Source organism: Podarcis erhardii (genome assembly GCF_964252035.2).
Source record: "Podarcis erhardii genome assembly, chromosome: 12".
NCBI classification, from domain to species: domain Eukaryota; kingdom Metazoa; phylum Chordata; class Lepidosauria; order Squamata; family Lacertidae; genus Podarcis; species Podarcis erhardii.
The window spans coordinates 32,784,274-32,804,967 of NC_138513.1; the positions used below are offsets into that span (position 1 = coordinate 32,784,274).

The following is a 20,694-nucleotide window of genomic DNA, read 5'->3' on the forward strand; positions in this document are numbered from 1 at the left end:
AATAATGTTTGTATATAGCAGTCAGACGAAGAATCAGTCATGCTTTAGCTTCTTAACCTTTCTCTCCGCTCTTTTAAATCTTTTTCTGTTCCTTTTTCTTTATCTCTCTCATACTCTTTCTTAATTTCTTCCTTTCTCCTCTTTTCTTTCTCTTTTTTTTTGCCTTTAATGTTTTAATTTGGACAAAATAAAAAAGATATTTGATAATACAGTGGTACCTCAGGTTACATACGCTTCAGGTTACATACTCCTCTAACCCAGAAATAGTACCTTGGGTTAAGAACTTTGCTTCAGGATGAGAACAGAAATTGTGCTCCGGCGGCGCAGCGGCAGGGGGAGGCCCCATTAGCTAAAGTGGTGCTTCTGGTTAAGAATGGACCTCCAGAACGAATTAAGTACTTAACCTGAGGTACCATTGTAATCTTTGTATTTTTCTTTATAAACCTCGTGTGTGTGTGTGTGTGTGTGTGTGTGTGTGTGTGTGTGTGTTTATGTATGTATATGGCTGTATTGGAACTGTACAAACATTTCAAGACCTCTGTCTCTATGGGATGCTACCTTACCTCTTTGCTTCTCTTCTCACCTGGATTTGTGGCTTCCCATGGCTACTGGGCCTTTGCATCCTACATGCAACTAAGGATGACTTGGAATGGGCTGTATGTGTGTGTTTCTGTCTTTTTTCAGAATGGTTTGAGGGGCTTGCAAAATGGGGTGAAAAAATTCCTGCATCCGGAATGTGGGCAGGAATCTAATGTCTGAGCCAAATCTGAATGGTTGTGTGATGATGTGAGGTCAACTCGTTGTCGTTGAGATCCCTGATTGACTTGGGCTGACTCAGGACGAAGGCTCGACTTTTTTTTTATTCATGATGCAAAACCTGCACATTTGGAAAAGAAACTGCTGTAAACAGAAGTGGAAAAACATGCAGAAAAGGTAAGCAAGGTTGTGTGATTTTGCCCCAGCCAATCAGGGAGCCTACTAACAGCGTACTGACATCACATCTTCACATAGTTAATCCTTGTACATGCAATTCTATAACTTTCAGACCAGAGCAAGCATGTTCTCACAAGACATCAGATAGTTTTCCAGTTCCTTTTCCTTTTATTCTTTTTCCTGTTGCAGGAAATAAGTTGGGAACAAAGTGTGCACTAATGAATAAGTGACAAGGGGATCTAGAGTTCAAGGACTTGACCCTTATGATTGACAGGACCCAGAACTATTTTTCTATGAGAAGCAAGAGAAGAGGAAAGGTTGGCATGTCATTTTTAAAAATATTATCAATCCATCAATTACAGTTGTTATTATTATTATTCCCTCAAAGAAGCACTCTAAAAAGTGAGAGACAGCAGTATTGGTGACTCACAGGCATAACTCCACAAAATGGGTGGGTGTGCCAGCACTTTAGCAACTTTCCTTCCCTTCTCTTGATTAATCTCTTGCTTCAGAGGACACAACCCTGGTCTAGCTGCTACTGCCAACCAGACACATTTCTTTCCGATGAGAAGTGTCTCCTTCGTCTAGGCCAGCCTTCCTCAACCTGGTGCCCTCCAAACTTTGCTGGCCTACAAGTCCCACCTTCACTGACCATTGGCCATGCCATCAGGGGCTGATGGGAACTGTAGTCCAATAACATATGGAAGGCATTTTGTTGAGGAAAACTCATTAGAATTCCATGGAAATGTCCCTCTCCGTTTTTTGGCTGGCTGTGCCTTTGGGGCTCGAGGAACAATAGTAGGTTGACCCTGTGGAATCCAAGACTTGGTCTTCCCTCATGACTGGCTTCTACCAGGATTGCTAATTTTCATGACAGCTGCAGCTGGATCGCCAAGGGCCAGTACCAGAGTCCAGGTGGTCTTGCGGATTTCCTGGGCAGAGAGTTCAGCAGCTTCTGAGGCCATGGCCTCCTCAATGGCTTTCTGCAGCGTGAGGTCTGGCTTGGCGAGGAGACGCCGCTGCAGGCGGATGTCCCGGACCCCGCAGATGATTCGATCCATCAGGGCATCGTCTAAGTCTCGGAACTCGCAGTGCATTGCAGCCTGTCGGAGGGCGGCGGTGTAGTTGTTGATTGACTCCCCCTCTGCCTGGTTCCGGTGGTAGAATGTATGGCGGGCAGCAATCTTGGACGACTTTGGTGCGTAGTGGTTGCGGAGCTTCTCTTGGATCGTGTCCCACGGTGTTGCCTGGACTGCTACAGGCGCAACCAATGCTCGGGCCGACTCGAACACCTCAGGCCCACAGAGGCTGAGGAATAGGCCCCGCTTACGCTCCTGTGATACTTGCATCAGCTTGTTGGCTTGGAGGTAGCAGTCGAACCGAGCGAGGTAGGAGTCCCATGATTCAGAGGCTGGCGCAAACGGCGGTAGAGGCACAAGTGAAGCCATGATTCTGATTCCAGTGTAGAGGGCAATGGATGGAACACTGTGCTCTAGCCAGAACAGTCAGCTCTGAATTGGTTCTGCTCTGTGATTTCGCTCAGTGTTTCAGCTCCGTGATTCAGCTCATCTCAGAGGGTGGCTGCTTCGGGCTGTGCTCTGATGTCCATTGATCCCATCCTCGTCACCAGTGTTGAGTAGTGGGTGGACATAGCAGACGACACAGCGATTTCTCCAAAGCAGCTCTTTATTTGTAAGCTGGAACAGAACTGAACAGCAAACAGCTCAGCCGGCCTGCTTTTATAGGCAGCCGGCTGTCAACATTGTAGCAATAACAATCCAGGGTTTCCCGCCTAAAGTAACTGATGTGGACCTGAGTGAAAACTACATACACGATATTCCTTTTGGCCAGGGTGAGAACTTCAATACATAACAGGTACATTTGAAGAAAAGCCTGGATGTTCTGGCCAGAGGCAGAGCTAGCTGCCCTGGCTCCTGGAGCAGTGCATATGCTGTGAACCTGGGGGTAGGGTGAGCATCCCAGGAGGGCGCCACCCGCAGTGAGTGTCCCAGGGGAGTGGTGGGGCGATGTCACCCCCCTTCAGGGATGACACCCAGGGCAGGCCGCACCTACTGCAGCCTCTTTCTCCACCAATGGTTGTGGCCACTTCCTCCTCGCCTCCACGACCCCCCCGTTTCCTTGAATAAGGTCTAGAAGCTGTTGCTACTTGTTGACAGTGTATCTCTCCCCAACCAATTTCACGTCCAGCCAAGTCTGGGTGGAGTTCTGGCATCTCACAGTAAGCAATAAGCATAACAAAAAGAAGTGGATTGTGAAGGTTTCTATTGCCCTGGAACATATATCAGGCACATTCCAGGCATGATGAGGAGAAGACTGAAAATGGGAGCTGGATGATTCAAGAGGAGGAGAGTGAATGATGAGGGGAAGGGATGGGGTGGAAACAATCAAACCTGGTAAAGATGTACCGCTTGGCATAAAAAAGTTTAATCAATGGGGACAGAATTCCTTGGCAAAATAATCACTATTTCAACTGTATAAAGTACTTCCACATTTCATCAGGCTGTGTGCATCGGTTATTGCAAATTCTTTGGCACAAACTTGTTTCTTTTTGTTATTCTAAATTCTACCCCTCTGCTATTGCATTTGATCTCTCCACACTGGAAAACAAACAAAGGGTTTTCAATGAGTGCCATGCCAAATGACTGTGAGGTTTCATAGAAAAAGAGAGCTGGAAGGGACCTCAGGGTTCATCTAGTCTAACCCCATGCTGATGCAGGAAATGGACTACTACTACAGTGGTACCTCAGGTTACAGACTCTACTAACCCAGAAATAGTACCTTGGGTTAAGAACTTTGCTTCAGGATGAGAACAGAAATCGCATGATGGCGGCAGCGGGAGGCCCCATTAGCTAAAGTGGTACCTCAGGTTAAGAACAGTTTCAGGTTAAGAACGGACCTCCAGAACAAATTAAGTTCTTAACTCGAGGTACCACTGTACTGTGTTCTTAGCTAGGTCTACACAGCTATGAAAAACTCTCTGCAAAAAAATCATTATAAAGCTCACAATTGAAAATATTATTGAGTTGTGATTTCAGCTCCACAGCGCCATCTGGTGCTTTAACACATTTATAATGCTGTATTTTGATGGAGTCCCTTGACAGCTGGCCCCTGCAAGTCTGCTACTCCTCTGGACTACCACAACCAATCCTTTAGAAACGGTAAAGGAACAATGTGTTCCTACAAATTTGTTCACTTCTAAGTGTAATGCAGGAGTTTTGGTAGACGGATACAATTCAGCAGGAGGTGCCTTGGGAAGGAGCTATATACAGACTACAATAAATGCTCTGATGTTGGATGAAGAAAACCTCACCTGGTAAAGTGAGATTTATTTAATTCACATGCTAGTGAATTAGAATAGTGGCTGAACACAGACTGGCCTGTATTGGTGGAGGAAGAGGGGCACAACAATATTTGGCTGGGTCAAAGTTTAGCTGGCTGTAGCAATCAGTCAGTGACAGCATTGCAACTGGTGCGATTCATGCCCCTGATTTAGTGCTGTCTTTTTGGCCGTCCTTGTATAGGTTTGCCGAGAGAAAGGAAAGATTGTGCTCCCTCCTGACTCCTTTATTGACTCTGTGGGAGACAAAGCAAAAGACCAACAAAGGAGGCTCCCTAAGCAGAAACGCGAAGATGCCAGAAATCCTGGCTGCAGCAGAGGGAGGCTTGTACCATCTGAGTTCCATTTGTATGAGTATCTCAAGCATCCCACAATTCCCTCAAAGTCTTGAGATTCTGTTATGGACTTAAGCTTTGCTGGGTTTATCAGTGTATAGTTTCAGTGATGCTAATAATGCCAAGGTTGTGGGTTCGATCCCTGTATGGGACAGCTGCCTATCCCTGCATTGCAGGGGGTTGGACTAGATGATCCTCAGGGTCCCTTCCAACTCTACCATCCTATGATTCTAAATTTTGAATTAGAAGTTTTGACAAATCTTAGCTTCTGCTACTACCTAATTATAGCAAACATATACTCAGCTTCTCATATTTACACACTTCTTACACAAAATGTACTGACCACTAACTGATTAGCAAAACTTTAACCTTGAGCTATAGATTGAACACCCACCAAACTTCAGATAAACATCTGGCCTCAGACAGCATCATTTGTGCCTCGCCATTTCTCAGACAGCTCTCTAATCTTTAAATGGAAGGGTTTTAACTCAACATTTTTCTCTGTTTATAGAAATTATAAGTTTGCAATTTAAGTTTATATAAGCGACCCAGAATTCGTTAGCAACTTGCTTTGTGTTTCCTGGTTGCAATCACTGCCTTTTACTTTTTCACATGTCAAAATTATTTTTTCGTTGTTTTAAATGGCACATGCATAGAACTGCCCATGTCCCTTTGATATATATATATATATTTAAAAAGCAGTTTGGGAGGAGGATAGAATCTGGATCCAGGCTATGACGCAATGCGAGAGAGTTTCCCTGTGTCATTTTTCTGCCAAAAATTGCCCCCTCCCCAAACCTTTGAACGCAAAGCTACCTTATACTACTTTCAACTTTCTTGGGCTACTTTAGAAATGCCTTGCTGGCTTACTATCCTACCTAACTGGTGTGCTGTTTTAAAATAAAAAATATAAAAATCCTCAAACCAGGCTGAGAGTATAAAATGTCTTAAGGCCAGTCATAGCTTGCCACATGAAAGAGAGCTTATTTATTTCAGTGCCCTGGAACAAGAGTACAAGGCTGTGCCAGGGTATAAGACTAAATGTACTACACCTGTTGGAAAACCAGGGAGAGTTTAAAATTACTCTGGATTAGACTCTGTTTTCTTCAGGAATCTTGGAGTCTGGTGACGGCAGGAGTTATGAAAGAGAACACTTTCCTGGAAAAATGCTGTTATTCTGAAGTCTGAACTTTCTCTGCACTCTGTTCCCCTTTTAAACTTTAATAATAATAAAAATAACATTCGAACTGCCCTGAAATTATGAACCTGTTGGATTAGCAGGGCTTCTTGAATCAATACAATTAAAATTTCTGCCCCAGATGCCTAACCTCCCAAGTACCTGTCACTATGACTGGTGAGCCCCAGGTCTGGCCTAGGTGGTCTATCTGCTTGGTGGGGCAACTACAAAGTTTTGAAGATGGCTTCAGCCTCTTCCTCAACACTCTGGTCATTTTAACAGATTGAGGGCCTAGCATCACTAGGAGGTAACTGATGCATGGTTGTGGGGAAGATATGGAGGAGATAGTGTTAGGAAGGGGATAATAGGACAGGTAAGATGATCTGTAACTGGGAAAGTAGGTCATTGGTTATGTTTTGAGCCTTACAATATTGCAGGGGTAGGGAAATATTTCAGCCCAAGGGTGACGTTCTCTCATGAGTAAGAATGTCAGGAAATTCTGTTGGGAATATGAATGGAAATTGCCACAATTTGTATGTTCGTTCGAGTTCAGAAACAGACACCATGCAAGTGACTATGAGGGGTATTCAATTCTGTCGTTTCTAACTGTTTCGTATTGATAATTTTAATATTTCCTGTAAAGGTTTTACTACAATGAAGCAATACAGTATATATATACAGTGGTACCTCGGGTTACATATGCTTCAAGTTACATATGCTTCAGGTTACAGACTCCGCTAACCCAGAAATAGTACCTTGGGTTAAAAACTTTGCTTCAGGATGAGAACAGAAATTGTGTTCCAGCGGCACAGCAGCAGCGGGAGGCCCCATTAGCTAAAGTGGTGCTTCAGGTTAAGAACAGTTTCAGGTTAAGAATGGACCTCCGGAACAAATTAAGTACTTAACCTGAGGTACCACTGTATAGTTTTTTTTTTTAAAAAAAACTGGCTTTAAAGCTACCTCTGAACGACTAGCTACCATTTTGTCTCAAGTGCTCTCTCAATGGCATCTTGAAGTATTTTGTACAATGAAACATACTACGTGCACCGAGAAGCAAAGAATTTCCAGCATTGCTTTAAGGACAATATGTCATAACACGCAGAGCAGGACTGGGGAGCCTTTTTTCTGCTGCGACCCATGTTGTCTTGTGGGTACAGTGGTACCTCAAGTTGAGAACTTAATTTGTTCTAGAGGTCCACTCTTAACCTGAAATGGTTCTTAACCTGAAGCGTGCTTTCGCTAATGAGGCCTCCTGCTGCCACTGCGCTGCTGGTGCGCAATTTCCGTTCTTATCCTGGGGCAAAGTTCTTAACCTGGAGCAACCACTTACTGGTTAGCGGAGTTTGTAACCCAAAGCGTCTGTAACCCAAGGTACCACTGTATTCTGTTGTTGTTGTTAATTGTATTTGTACCCTGCCCATCTGCCTGGGCAGCTTTCAACAGATATAAGAACATAATAAAACATCAAACATTAAAAACTTCACTATACAGTTACAGATAGGTAGCCGTGTTGGTCTGCCATGGTCAAAACAAAATAAAAAAATTCCTTCCAGTAGCACCTTAAAGACCAACTGAGTTAGTTCTAGGTATGAGCTTTCGTGTGTATGCACACTTCTTCAGATACACTGAAACAGAAGTCACCGGACCTTTCTATATAGTGAGAAGGTGGGGAGGGGTATTACTCAGAAGGGTGGTGGGAATGGGTAAGAACATAATAAAACATCAAACATCAAACATTAAAAACTTCACTATACAGGGCTGTCTTCTAAAGGTTGTATAGTTACTTATCTCCTTTGCTCAGGAGTCACATAATGTCAGGGGCTGGACTTGAGGAGGAATGGTGGGAGACACACACCCCTCTCTCTGCACCTTCCCGGGAAGAGGAGGACAGTATAGATTTAGAACAGTGGTTTGCAGAAGGGCATAGTTCAGAGGCTGACAAGGGGAAAATCTGGGAAATATTGGAGGAGCAGGCGGAACAGCAGGAAGAAGAAGCACCAGGGGAGAGTAAGCTGGCAGACTTTGGAGAGCATTGCTGAGCCCCCCCTCCCAGAACTTGGCAGGCACCGAGGGTGATAGAACAGTAATCTCAGAGACAGAAAGCACTGACCAGTTGGCGCAGGAGTTACGTAGATTAGGAGGGACTGAAGGGGTGGGACTTTACTTTGAGCAATGCCATCATTAACGGAGACAGCGTTCCTTTGTCTCTCTGTGTGAATACTGAATAAATTACGTGGTAAGAACTCTTTTCGGTTATCTGCCTTGTGACTGCCACCAGGAGAGGAATTATAATTCCCTGAAGCCTCGATAGAGCCTGCCCTGAAAAAGGACTTTTGAGGGAGCAGGATCATGAGATCGGGGTGCCCCAAATGGCCGCTGTGCTCTTATGTGAGAAAACAGGATGTCCCAGTTTTCCTGGGGCAGTTGAGGGGTATGAGAGAGGCAGGCCCCCAAGTGTCAACACAACTCTCCAGGGTAGGTGTGAGGAGGAAGAGTATTGTGAAGACCAAGGAAGGGGATGCAGGATGTTGGAGTGCAGAGAGGGCGACCTGTGTTGGGTGAAGGTGCAGCAGAGACGCCTGGAGTAAGGTGCACAGAGGGACCATCGCACACTGAGAGGAGGTCAAGGCCAAGCGGAATGAAGTACTGCTAAGAGCAGCCAGATCCAGGACAGGTGCTTTGGGTGGAGGGAGCTGGAACTTTCTGGAACTTGGTGCCGGACCACAACACAAGGGCTCCCGACTCTTGATGTAGATAGAGGCAGGCTGCCACATCCACGTTATACATTTAAAGCCAGTATAATATCACTTGTAGCTGTCATGGCTTACCCCACCCCTAAGAACCCTGAGGACTGTAGGATGTTGAGAGCTGTCAGGAGACCCCTATCCCCCTCACAGTTCCCAGAGTGGTTTAACAATCCATCTCTCTTCACACGGAGCTGTTCCAGCTCCTTGCACTACCGCAGACGTAAGCTGGCAACCGGCCTTGTTCCTATAGCTTGAGATGCTGCACTCGTGTGAGGTAATAGTTTCCCTACTTAGGTCAACGGTGTTTTCACAAATCATAAAGCGGTGTTGGCATTGGCGTCGTTCAATGTGGATTTATTCAGCTCTGACATCTGGGCTTCTTTGGCTTATGATCATAAAGGCGTAGATCCTACTGTTGCCAAATAACTGTCCAAATAACTGTAGATAATTGGGCACCATCTTTTATGGGTAGTTCTTGCACTTACGAGAATTTTCTAAATGGGGGGGAAATTATGTATATATTTTCCTCCAGGGCCATTTGCTGGGCAAGCCAAAACACCTATTTTGGCATTATTCTCCAAGATGTGCTTCACCGTTCACATTTTTTAAAATGAGATTTTCCTCTGGAAAAAGAATATCAGTGAAGGCAATCAACATCAGCCACAGGTGCCTCTTTTCTACACAACCAAGACCCCACAGATTAGAAATCCTGCTCTATATATTCCCTCATTGTAGCTCTTTACCAGACATACTCAGGGATTCCAGTTGTATCTTCTTCCGTTATAATTTACAGCTATCATTAGAATAATAATTTAACCTCATTTGAATGCTCCTTTCAGGCCCATCAGAGTAATTCTAGAGAGACTTGATTGCTATTTTTTACTACAGTCTTGCAAACTCCCTGTGAGAATCTAAAACAATTTTTTTCTTTCTGGTTTTCTCCTGAAGGAGGTTTAATTATTGGTGTTTTGCTGTTGCTGGTTAAGTCGAGTTTAATTAATTCTGTGTGGGTTGGTTGTTTTATTAGTATATATAGTGTATTGTGTGTTCTTATTCTATTGGAAAGCACCTTGAAAAAGTTTGCTTTCAAAAGCAACATATAAATATTTTAAATGCACAGAAATACAATTAATATTGTGGTACCTTGGGTTAAGTACTTAATTCGTTCCGGAGGTCCGTACTTAACCTGAAACTGTTCTTTACCTGAAGCACCACTTTAGCTAATGGGGCCTCCTGCTGCTGCCGCGCCGCCGGAACCTGATTTCTGTTCTCATCCTGAAGCAAAGTTCTTAACCTGAAGAACTATTTCTGGGTTAGCGGAAACGTATGTAACCTGAAGCGTATGTAACCCGAGGTACCACTGTAAATAAAAAGGATACATATGACCAGATAGGGAAAACTGATTAACTCAGAACCAGAATGATTCCTCTGTTCCATCAACTTGATTGATTTCTCTGTACCACTGAATTACACAATGTGGTGTGGAGAGAAGGGGAAGAAAAACATCTGCCCATCATCAAGTCCAATCTGTGTAAAGAGACAGTACATTGTGAATTTAAAACAAAGCTTTTGTCCAGGCTTGTATTCTTTAACTGCATTCCACTACAACAATGAGATAAAATCCAAAGAAAAACCACAAACTATATGCAAACACCTTTTTACAAAGTAGCCTACATGCAAGATGAATGCAGAAAAAAAGCAGGCATTTCTCCTATATCTCCAAAATATGTACAGTGGATGCTCGAGTTGCGAACATGATCTGTGCGGGAGGCATGTTCACAACCCGCAGCACCGCGTCTGCGCATGCACGGGTTAGATTCGGTGCTTCTGCGCATGCGCAGTTTAGCGCTTCTGCACATGCGCAACAGCGAAAACCCGGAAGTAACCCGGTACTTCCGGGTTTTGGCGCATCCGCAACCTGAAAAAACACAACCTGAAGCATCTGTAACCCGAGGTATGACTGTGCCTTAATTCAACACAAATACTGAAACAGGTGCTTAACGATATTGTTCCGTTTCCTCACAGGTTTGAGAATGTAACCAAAGCAAATAATAAAAACGGAAGAACCTTCGTTTGTTTTGGACTTCTTTTCTTCCCAACTCTTTACAGTACTGCATATAACATCAATGTACCGGCAACTGATCTGTAGAAAACACAACCCGAAGAAAGAGACAATGCATATGCATTACAGTGCATGTAAACGAGGAAAATCTTTAATAATAATAATAATAATAATAATAATAATAATAACACCAAAAACAAACATGGTGGAACCCTGGTCCAAGACGGTGTGTTTCAGTCAATTACCCTTAATTCTATGTTGGGAATTTAGAAATTATTACCCAACTTTTGCCCATGGCTAAGATTGCTGTGGTGTGGTGAGAAAAATAGTTTGCATTAACTAACTGGTTACATGGAACATTATTTTAGTAGTTCATTTAAACTATTATGTAGCATATGAAGGAAAACAGAGCTAATGATAATATGTAATCACACTACATTGCATCTATAATCTCATAGTATTTTCTATTTCTTTGTTTATGCTTTAAAAAAAAAATCTGAATTATTTGTATTTGGCAGGCAGCAATAGAAATAGTTCACATCATTAATAAGGCACCTCGAAGAACATTGCCTATTAACAAATGATTCTTGTAAAAAGAAGAAGCATCTACTGTTATTACACAGTCATATTGTAATTATTCACAACACCCCTTTCTTAAAATAGAAGATACATTTGTGTTTTAATTTACTTATTTATTTTAATTGAAGTATTTTTTTAATAAAAAAGCACACACAGGAAAAAATAAAACAGTTTAAAGAATAGAATATAATGTGCAGGATACAGACTAAGACATACTTTAGTCCCGCTTAAAACAATGGAACTTGAGTTGTCCACTATAAATGATTTTGAGGAATGACTAGGTTAAGGAGATGAAAGGTAAAGGACTCCAGACTGTTAAGTCAGTCAAAGGCGACTATGGGGTTGCAGCACTCATCTCATTTTCAGACCGAGGGAGCTGGCGTTTCTTCACAGAAAGCTTTCCAGGTCATGTGGCCAGCATGACTAAATCGCTTCTGGTGCAACAGGACACCGTGACGGAAACCCGAGTGCACGGAAACGCCATTTACCTTCCCGCTGCAGTGGTGCCCATTTATCAACTTGCACTGGCGTGCTTTAGAACTGCTAGGTTGCTGCTGTGGTCTAACCCATTGAGCCTCTTGGGCTTGCCAATCAGAAAGTTGGCAGTTCAAATCCCTGTGACGGAATGAGCTCCGGTTGTTCTGTCCCAGCTCCTGCCAAACTTGCAGTTCAAAAGCACATCAGTGCAAGTAGAAAGCCTGAAAGCGAGATGCGCGCCACAACCCCATAGTCGCCTTTGACTGGACTTAATCATCCAGGGGTCCTTTACCTTAGTTTAAGGAGAAGTTTTAATGGGGCGGCGGGAATGGGGAGACAGAGGTGGATTCCCTGCCACATCTGCAGCCCTGCCACCTCTTCCTGGCTAGGCAGGCAGGTGGAAGGCAGTTTTGTGTTTATTGTGCAGGGCCAATTCCAGGCTAGTACAATGTAGGGCCCCAGGTGGGAGCAGTCCCCAGGGACTGGTTTGGCTTTGGCTCCATTGACTCCATCACCAGCTTTGCTCTGTCACTGCCCCACCAATAAACCATCCCATTTCAGGGCAAGATGTCAGCTACCCCAGAGGGAGGTCCTTATGGTGGTGGTATGTGGTCAATCATGCTTTCAGTGGGTTTGCAGGATGTTCCATGGTGGCAGATCCCTCACTAGTGGAGTCCAGCAGAGGGACGCTTCCACCAAATCCTAACAGTGCAGATTTGGGATTGGGATTGCTCTGCCTGCCTGGATTCAGTACAGTGAAAATAAATCTAATTCAGTCATCCCTAACCTGCAGCCCTCCAGATGTTTTGGCCTACAACTCCCATGATCCCTAGCTAACAGGACCAGTGGTCAGGGATGATGGGAATTGTAGTCCAAAACATCTGGAGGGCCGAAGGTTGGGGATGCCTGATCTAATTCAGAACCACCATCGTTTTCATTCACATTCGTCTTTCATCAATTGTGGCGGATACCTTTACTGGGTGTTTTCTTAATTTATTGCCAAGTTCATGACACAACAGAACACTCCTTGGGCTCATTTTGTTACTTTAAAGCAAATAAATTATCTGAACTTTTCAGGGTTTATTGCACTGAGCGAAGGTGGCGGCGAGAGAGAAACTAATGGGGGGAAAGAAGTTCTTTGGGGACCCAGTACATGACTTAGAAACTATCAGAAATTCTTCTGGCTGTAAACCGATACCTGTTGCCCTCCCAACACCTTCCTCTTTACATAATTGAAACTAACAAATCTGCCAGCAGATTCAGGTTCACATCAACAACGGGAATTAGCCAAGGAAACCACAGCAGAATAAACTCCAAACTCCAAAAACAGTGCAGATCAAACCACTCTGCTGAGTTGCTTTTTCAATCAGGGAAAGGATTTCTTTGCTGAAGGCTAGTGTTCTTAAAAGCTCACTAAAACCTTAAATCACAACAAAACCACATGTTTTCTCTAGTTCTCTCTCCCCCCCCCCCCGTAAATGTCTTATGGGAAATGACCTTCCTCATCATGACTCATTGGGACTTTCCCTTCTTATATTTTTATTTCCCCGTGGTGCTATCAAATCTAAGCTACTCTCTTTCTTTTTGGGTGGATCTTTGGTTGCTATAATGTAGTCATATCCACACAACATCATGTGCAGGTTGACTTACTGTGAAAAATAATAATATCCCAGACAAATACCCTGTTTGGGCTTCCAGTGAAAAGAGGCGGCACAGTTCAGAGTCCAGGTCAGGGGATACAGGGAGCTGTAGTTCCCAGGGAGGTATGATTGATCTTGGTCCAAGAAGGTCAAAAACCTAGTATTTAGGCTCTGAAGCAAAGCCTGATGGCTACTGGTGCTCTGTCCTTCATGTGAAATGATGGAGACTTTAAAGTGGTACCATTCTAGAGTTCTGCCTTGTGCCACCAACTGAATGGTTTTGGCTTGTACTAATTGATTGATTTGATTTGATTTGATTTGATTTGATTTGTATACCACCCTTCATCATAAGATTTCAGGACGGTTTACAGAATAAAATACAGGATAAAAACAAGTAAATAATTAAAACAGCAAAACAATTACAACCCTCCCTTCCCACAAACACATTTAAAAGGTTGTAGGATATATCAGCCAAAGGCCTGGTTGAAGAGGAATGTTTTTGCCTGGTGCCAAAAAAGCACTCCCCAAACGTGGTGCCACTACAGAGAAGGCCTGTTCTCGTGTTGCCACCCTCCAGAAGAAGTCTCATGGAGGAAGCACACAAAGAAGGGCCTCAGATGATGAATGTAGAGTTTGGGAAGGTCTATATCCTTGAGGTATTGCGGTCCTGAGACATTTGTCTTCTCTGACGGAGACTTATTGGTATTTTTTCAGCATGTGACTTTGCACTTTATTAAATAGTGAGCCCAGCTGATGGATGAGTTAATTCAGACCACATCTGAGGTGCAGTTTTAAGACCTGGGGGTCTGGTAACTTCACCTCTCCTCTTCAGAGAGATGGTTGTGAAGTTCCAGATCAAGACTAAGTTCAGTGGTGTCATGAGACCTCCTAGACAGATGATCCTCTATGGAGATTATTATCAGAGGAGTCGATGCAACAAATCCCCTCTTAGGCTAGGTCACAGCAACAGATCTGCTACAAAATGGAGAAGCATTGATAGAGTGAGATTAAGCTAGGACAAACTTGGCAGTTACTCTGCTAGGGGTGGCAGAACTCTTCAGGAATTTAGTGTGGTATGTCTGGCACCAATTGCTGCCCCTATTTCGCCTATGTATCTGCATAGATGGAAGAAGGAAAGGTCAGAATTACACCCCAGCTATTCTATATTCAGGTGTCATGGGAGTTGGAGTCTAGAAACATCTGGAAAGCCACAGGTTCCTCATCCTTGATACAGGGAATAAATGCTTTCAGACCCGCCCCCCCCCCATTACAGATTTGTATCTGTAATGAATGAACGAAGTTTGGATTGCCTGACTGCAACTGTAAGTATAAGAATTTCTATTGCTTATAACTTCGTTCTGGCCTTCCTTTTGTGATTTGGGGGTGGGGGTATAGAGGGGTGCCCTTGGTTCATTGCACACAGCAGCAACCTACCTCTGGAAACGTTTCCCAGCATTATTTTGTCTTGGCTTTGTTCCGCCTCTGCAAGTCAGTTCCCCTGTTTCAATATCTTTTATTGCCATGCTTCCAAGCACACTACACAAGCCTCAAGAGGTGATTTATAGGGGGAAACTGTTAGAAATTCAGCTGCAGCCCAAATGAGCGTTCACCTCCTACAAGACATTTTCTCATGCAGCAAGTCGTTACATGGTCATATGCTTGCATGCTTAATGTTTTGTTCAAACAAACAAATGATTCAATCTGCACGAAATCCCTTGAAAACCATTCAGTTCTAGTAGTCATGCTAAAACGTATATCCTGCTGGAGGAAACAGACGGTGAAGACTTTTCCCAGAGTGCCTGAGAGAGGGTTATATATGGATGTGTAATATTTGCACTGATGGCCAAATTGTACCAGCTGTGTGTACGTCATGCCGCCGCTTTGGTTTTTATGGCCAGAGGCAGTACCATCCCAAGGCAGTATGAGAAGATGTTAACCCTCCAGAATAATAAACTGCCAGGGGGGGAAATAATCTGTCACTGCGTTAAAAGAGGTTTGGAAAGCATACAGCAGGGATGGGAAACCTCAAGCCGGAGGGCTAAATGAATGTCATGGACTGGTTGGGATGCAGAGGAACCAGCAGGGGAACCACCAAGAGAAGAAAGTGAACATATCAGACGACACAGCGATTCTTCAAACAGCTCTTGTTTATTCACAGGCCAGAACAGAACTGAACTGACGGGTTCAGCTAGCCTGCTTATATAGAGCTCCAGTACAACGTAACTGTAAAAACTTTCTGTAACTATCCAATCACTGAATGTCACTTTCGATCCCTTATTTGCATATGTGGACCTGAACTACTGTATCTACAGTATCCCCCTGCTGGCCCAGGGGGAGAACTTCAGTACATAACAATGATGGCTGCTGAAGTGGGCTTTTAAGTTAAGAGAAACACACTCATTTCATCCTATGGGTTTGGGGTAACTGCACAGAGCATGCTGGTCAGTAAATCACACGGTTTAAAGTTAGATTTAACTTTTTATTAGCAAAAGCATGATCTCCACAGACTTGACTCAGTGTCAGGCCTAATGAGCACAGCAGCTCATTCCCTGTGGGTCTTACTCCATGAAATCAATCCCTTATTTGCATATGTGGACCTGAACTATCTACAGTATCCCCCTGCTGGCCCAGGGTGAGAACTTCAGTGCACCAAGCGAAGAAAGCTTAGACCCCAGGGCATGGTTGTGATGGGACAACCATGAGTGGTCAGAGGAAGAAGACAGGGGAAAGAAGGTGTCAGAAGCTGAGGAGACAACAGAGCTTAGTGAGCTGGGAGAGTGTGGCAGAGAGAAGTCCAGAATCAGAAGTGGAAGCTAAAAAGCCAGCGTGGTGTAGTGGTTAAGAGCGGTAGTCTCGTAATCTGGGGAACCGGGTTCGCGTCCCCGCTCCTCCACATGCAGCTGCTGGGTGACCTTGGGCCAGTCACACTTCTTTGAAGTCTCTCAGCCCCACTCACCTCACAGAGTGTTTGTTGTGGGGCAAGAAGGAAAAGGAGATTGTTAGCCGCTTTGAGACTCCTTAGGGTAGTGATGAAGCGGGATATCAAATCCAAACTCTTCTAAAGCAGGAGAGTGGCCAAGAGGCAGAGATGAGACAGGCTGGTGAAGAGGCACAGTTGTCTCCTCCTCCTGCTGCAACAACAAGCTCCCCTCCCCTTGTCTCCCAGAACCAGAAGAGGCATAAAAAGGGCAGAGGAGAGATTGGTGACACACAGTCACAGCCTCTGATTGCTTGTTAAAAACCCTGGTGAGGAGGGGACTTAGGCCGCTGTGAGGAGGTGGGGACCTTCAGTCTCAGCAACTGGTTTTCATGGAGGCAAGACCTACCAGTGATGGGTTGCTATGGTCATTAGGCCTGACACTCCTGTGCAGATCATGCTTTTGCTAATAAAGAGTTAACTCCAACTTGCATGGTGTGATTTACTGCTGGCTCGCTCCTAACAATGAGGCCCTCCAAGGCTTCTCCATGTGGCCTACAGGACTCTCCCCAGGTCACACAACCTCCCAGCCCTCACGCCTCACCAACCCTGCTTTGTTCCCTCTTTGTATACTTTTGCCTGATTGGAATGTGACCTTGCACTTTGGTAATGCCTCTTGGTTGACAGGATGGAAGAGGGTGTGTGTGTTAGTGTGTGTGTCTAGCCCCACCTGCATGTGACTCCTGGAACCTTGACCAGAAGGAAATGTGGCCCTTGGGCTGCAAAAGGTTCCCACCTCTTACAAACAGCATAGGGATTGTTTGGGTGGTGCCCTTGATATTACTAGAATAGGTTCTCCAAAATTGATCTCAGCCTTTTTGTGTGTGTGACTCGTGATTCTAGTAGCACAGTTGTAGGCAACCTGGTGTCCTCCAGATAATCTTGACTACAACATCCACCATTCCTACCCATTGGCCATGCTGTCTGGGGCTTATGGGATTTGTGGTCCAGAACTTCTTGAAGGCATCAGGCTGCTCACCCCTGTAGTAGGACATCTTCTGCTGGTAAGAATTGATCCATGGCTGCCTTTTTGCAGCAGATGACTGATGCACTCACATTTGGTTCCTCACAGCATCATTAATCTTTTCAGCATAAGCAGGCACAGATTGTAAACTCCGGACTTCCACAGACTGCTACTATATTCTATGAGGAACTAGAAACCAACTTTGGCATGGCCATACACCCCATATAAAGCCTTTGCAGACTGAGCACTGATGCACTTTTCTTATCTGATTTAAGACCTTGTCTAATCAAGGTCGTGTGTGTGTGTGTGTGTGTCTGTCTGTCTGTCTGTGTGAATTCAAAGCTATTTTCCGAATTCAAACATTTCACTTTCTCTCTGATAGAATATACTTGTATTATATGTCTATATTTAGGGAAATTCTCTTGTTTGTTTCTAAGACCAGTGCATCATTTTAGATTATTCCTCTCTTCATCTCGTATCACATTCCATCAGACAAATACATGAGGACATTTTCCTGGACCATGTTGTTTTTCTGCTTACTGGAATGACCACAGAATAAAAAAAAAACCAGAAAGGCATTTGCTGAGTACTTGTGATTTGCAAGGGGGGAGGGAACTATTACTGGAATGACCACAGAATAAACAAGTGGGAAGGCATTCATTTAGAGTTATTTATGATCTTGAGAGAAATATTAGCCTGGCCTCTTGCCTCTGTGATGTGATCCTTATGACCAAGAGGTTCACGTACTGAACTTTGTTTACAAGGCATCACATCAGATGCACAATAGATGACAGGCTCGGGAATGGGGGTTTCTATTTTCCTTTTCTCTTCCAAATTTGCAGGGTTGTGTACACCAGCCTGGATCCCTGTAAAGTTGTACTTTGCATCTCAGTGGAACCTTGCTATTGTATATCTTTAATCCCTTAATCCTCGGCCTAGAACAGGGATGTGAAAGTGGTCCTTTCAGCGCCGAGGGCCTTCTGGCGGTTCCCTCGCTACGAGAAGCCAAGTTACAGGGAACCAGGCAGAGGGCCTTCTCGGTAGTGGCACCCGCCCTGTGGAACGCCCTCCCACCAGATGTCAAAGAGAAAAATAACTACCAAACTTTTAGAAGACATCTGAAGGCAGCCCTGTTTAGGGAAGCTTTTAATGTTTAATAGGTTATTGTATTTTAGTGTTCTGTTGGAAGCCGCCCAGAGTGGCTGGGGAAACCCAGCCAGATGGGCGTGGGTTGTGTTCCTTTCAGGTTGCGATTGGGCCTCCGGAAGGGATCCCGTTCACAACCAGAGGTACCACTGTATTGTAAAGAGGGTTCCTTCTTCTCCCCCATAATAATGCACCTACAATGTTAGTTTAAAAGATCTTCAGTGTACTTGATAGCCAAGCATGATGAAGATGATGATGATGATGATTACAGAATGAAGTGTGGACAGTCCATTATAAATCTTCCACTAGCGCGCTTTTACTGCATCAGTTACATGTTGCAGAATATACTTGCCAAAAGCACCCCAAACCCTAGTCTGAAGGAACTCATAGCCTCCCCAATATTCTTCCTGCAGCCAACTTTAGATGAATTACTATTACTACTGCAGAGGCAGTAGAGGTCTGCATTGCCAAGTCTTCTAATAATGTTGCTCTTTCCCCTTTTAATTGCTTTTAAATATTTCTTTTAAACCCCACAGGGATGACTGGCTGACAAAGCAAAGCTTTCTGTCTCTACAGAAATCAGTTTTGCAAAACAATTAAACATGGCTTGGTGGTCCCCCTCTCATAAGGCAGACTGCAAATTAATATAACGATTCAGTATTTTCATTTCAGTGAGTGTTGAGCAACGTGCTCCCACACTATTCAGAAGAACTGGGCAAGCTTGTCTCATTTGTCATTTTTCAGCGCTGATTATATTTTGCCCCCTTCCCTTGTGTTTTTAACAGGGTCCACGTTGATTAATGCAACCTTGCTCTATAGAGAAGAGTTTACTGTCCCGCAAGTGCAATTCATTCCACCCCCCATTTTCCCTAGCCATCTCTTATTCTATCTTATCAAATATATGAGCTCTTCGCCATAATGTCCAGGTGTTGATAAATATGTCTGATTTACGGCTCACCAAATGTCTCTACCGCCTTTTCTATTTCAGTATTTTCTCCCATTTATTTTCAGCCGCTTCTATATTCCCCTTTTCCTCCCCCTTAGAATACTGCATATTAACAAGGGGGTGTGGCTTAAACGAGAACCAGAACAGCAAATGCTTCTTTCAACCAGCCAACTAAAGAACATACCCAGTACAGCTTACTATGCCATTTTGGGGTGGGAATTTAGCAGGGAGCATCATTGATCATTCCACACTGAGCTCTTGCATGCAATTTACATGTCTAGAGTTGGTAACCATAAAGGCCTCTCCCTTCTTCCTTTGAATGTGACATTTATTTGAAAATGCCTCTTGAGTTCGTTAAGAAATAAATAAAGAAAAGCGCAGTCGCAATGAACCATCAATCAACACAGGCAACATTAAGCTAACAGCTTATTATAAATAGGAGGTTTTTTCTTGAAGTTCTTCTTTATGCAGAGGTAATACGTAAACTATGTACTTAATTAAGATGTACATTTTTATGTTATTAAAATATTTTTAGGCCACCCTTCAGTGGTTCCACCAGAATGTAATAAAAATAACAAAAATGTATTGATATGGATTTAAATAAGTACGATTTAATTATTCATTTTATATTTTAAAGGCAAATGTAAGCCTAACAGAACTATTTCTGTAGCCCTCTATTCAAAACTGGAGTGGGATACTTTTAATGTATTTTGCCCTTTTGGTTTTAATGTACCTATGCGGGACGCGGGTGGTGCTGTGGGTTAAACCACAGAGCCTAGGACTTGCTGATCAGAAGGTCGGCGGTTCAAATCCCCATGACGGAGTGAGCTCCCGTTCCTCGGTCCCTGCTCCTGCCAACCTAGCAGTTCGAAAGCACGTCAAAGTGCAAGTAGATAAATAGGTACCGCTCCGGCAGGAAGGTAAATGGCGTTTTCGTGCGCTGCTCTGGTTCACCAGAAGCAGCTTAGTCATGCTGGCCACATGACCCGGAAGCTGTATGCCGGCTCCCTCGGCCAATAAAGCGAGATGAGCACCGCAACCCCAGAGTCAGCCACGACTGGACCTAATGGTCAGGGGTCCCTTTACCTTTACCTTTATGCGGGAGTTTGTTTGACTGTAAGTTGCTTTAGATTGCTTTGGGTGGATAAAGCAACTAACAAATTCAATTAATAATCATAATCATAATACCATTCAGAACTCACCTAACAGCAGCAACAAAAACTGGCCAGCTCCACCCTGCATATGAAGCTTTGTGCAAATCTTTCTCTGTTGGGTACATTTATTTATCTTATTGAAATGGTTCGTGAAGACTTTCCTTTTTTAAAAGTGTACAGTAACTCAACGCAGGATGAT

The 20,694-nt window shown here is 43.9% G+C and overlaps 1 protein-coding gene across 2 annotated transcripts; it reads right to left on the reverse strand.

The window, feature by feature from the left end:
• Nucleotides 1–1,362: 1,362 nt before the first annotated feature.
• Nucleotides 1,363–15,642, reverse strand: LOC309325693 (uncharacterized protein). 2 transcript variants are annotated; one of them, XM_081833951.1, is made up of 3 exons: nucleotides 15,610–15,642; nucleotides 2,597–2,756; nucleotides 1,363–2,552 (listed from the first exon to the last, which is right to left on the reverse strand). In XM_081833951.1, exon 3 carries the CDS (start codon nucleotides 2,379–2,381, stop codon nucleotides 1,770–1,772), a length of 612 nt encoding a protein of 203 aa, XP_081690077.1. In that variant the 5' UTR covers nucleotides 2,382–2,552; nucleotides 2,597–2,756; nucleotides 15,610–15,642; the 3' UTR covers nucleotides 1,363–1,769. The 2 variants fall into 2 exon arrangements, with proteins under 2 accessions (XP_081690077.1, XP_081690076.1); XM_081833950.1 differs by having other exon boundaries at nucleotides 1,363–2,756.
• Nucleotides 15,643–20,694: the final 5,052 nt, after the last annotated feature.

What these genes read in the sequence shown, in the direction of transcription:
- LOC309325693 (XM_081833951.1), bottom strand. Translation starts at nt 2,381, where the DNA reads ATGGCTTCACTTGTGCCTCTACCGCCGTTTGCGCCAGCCTCTGAATCA.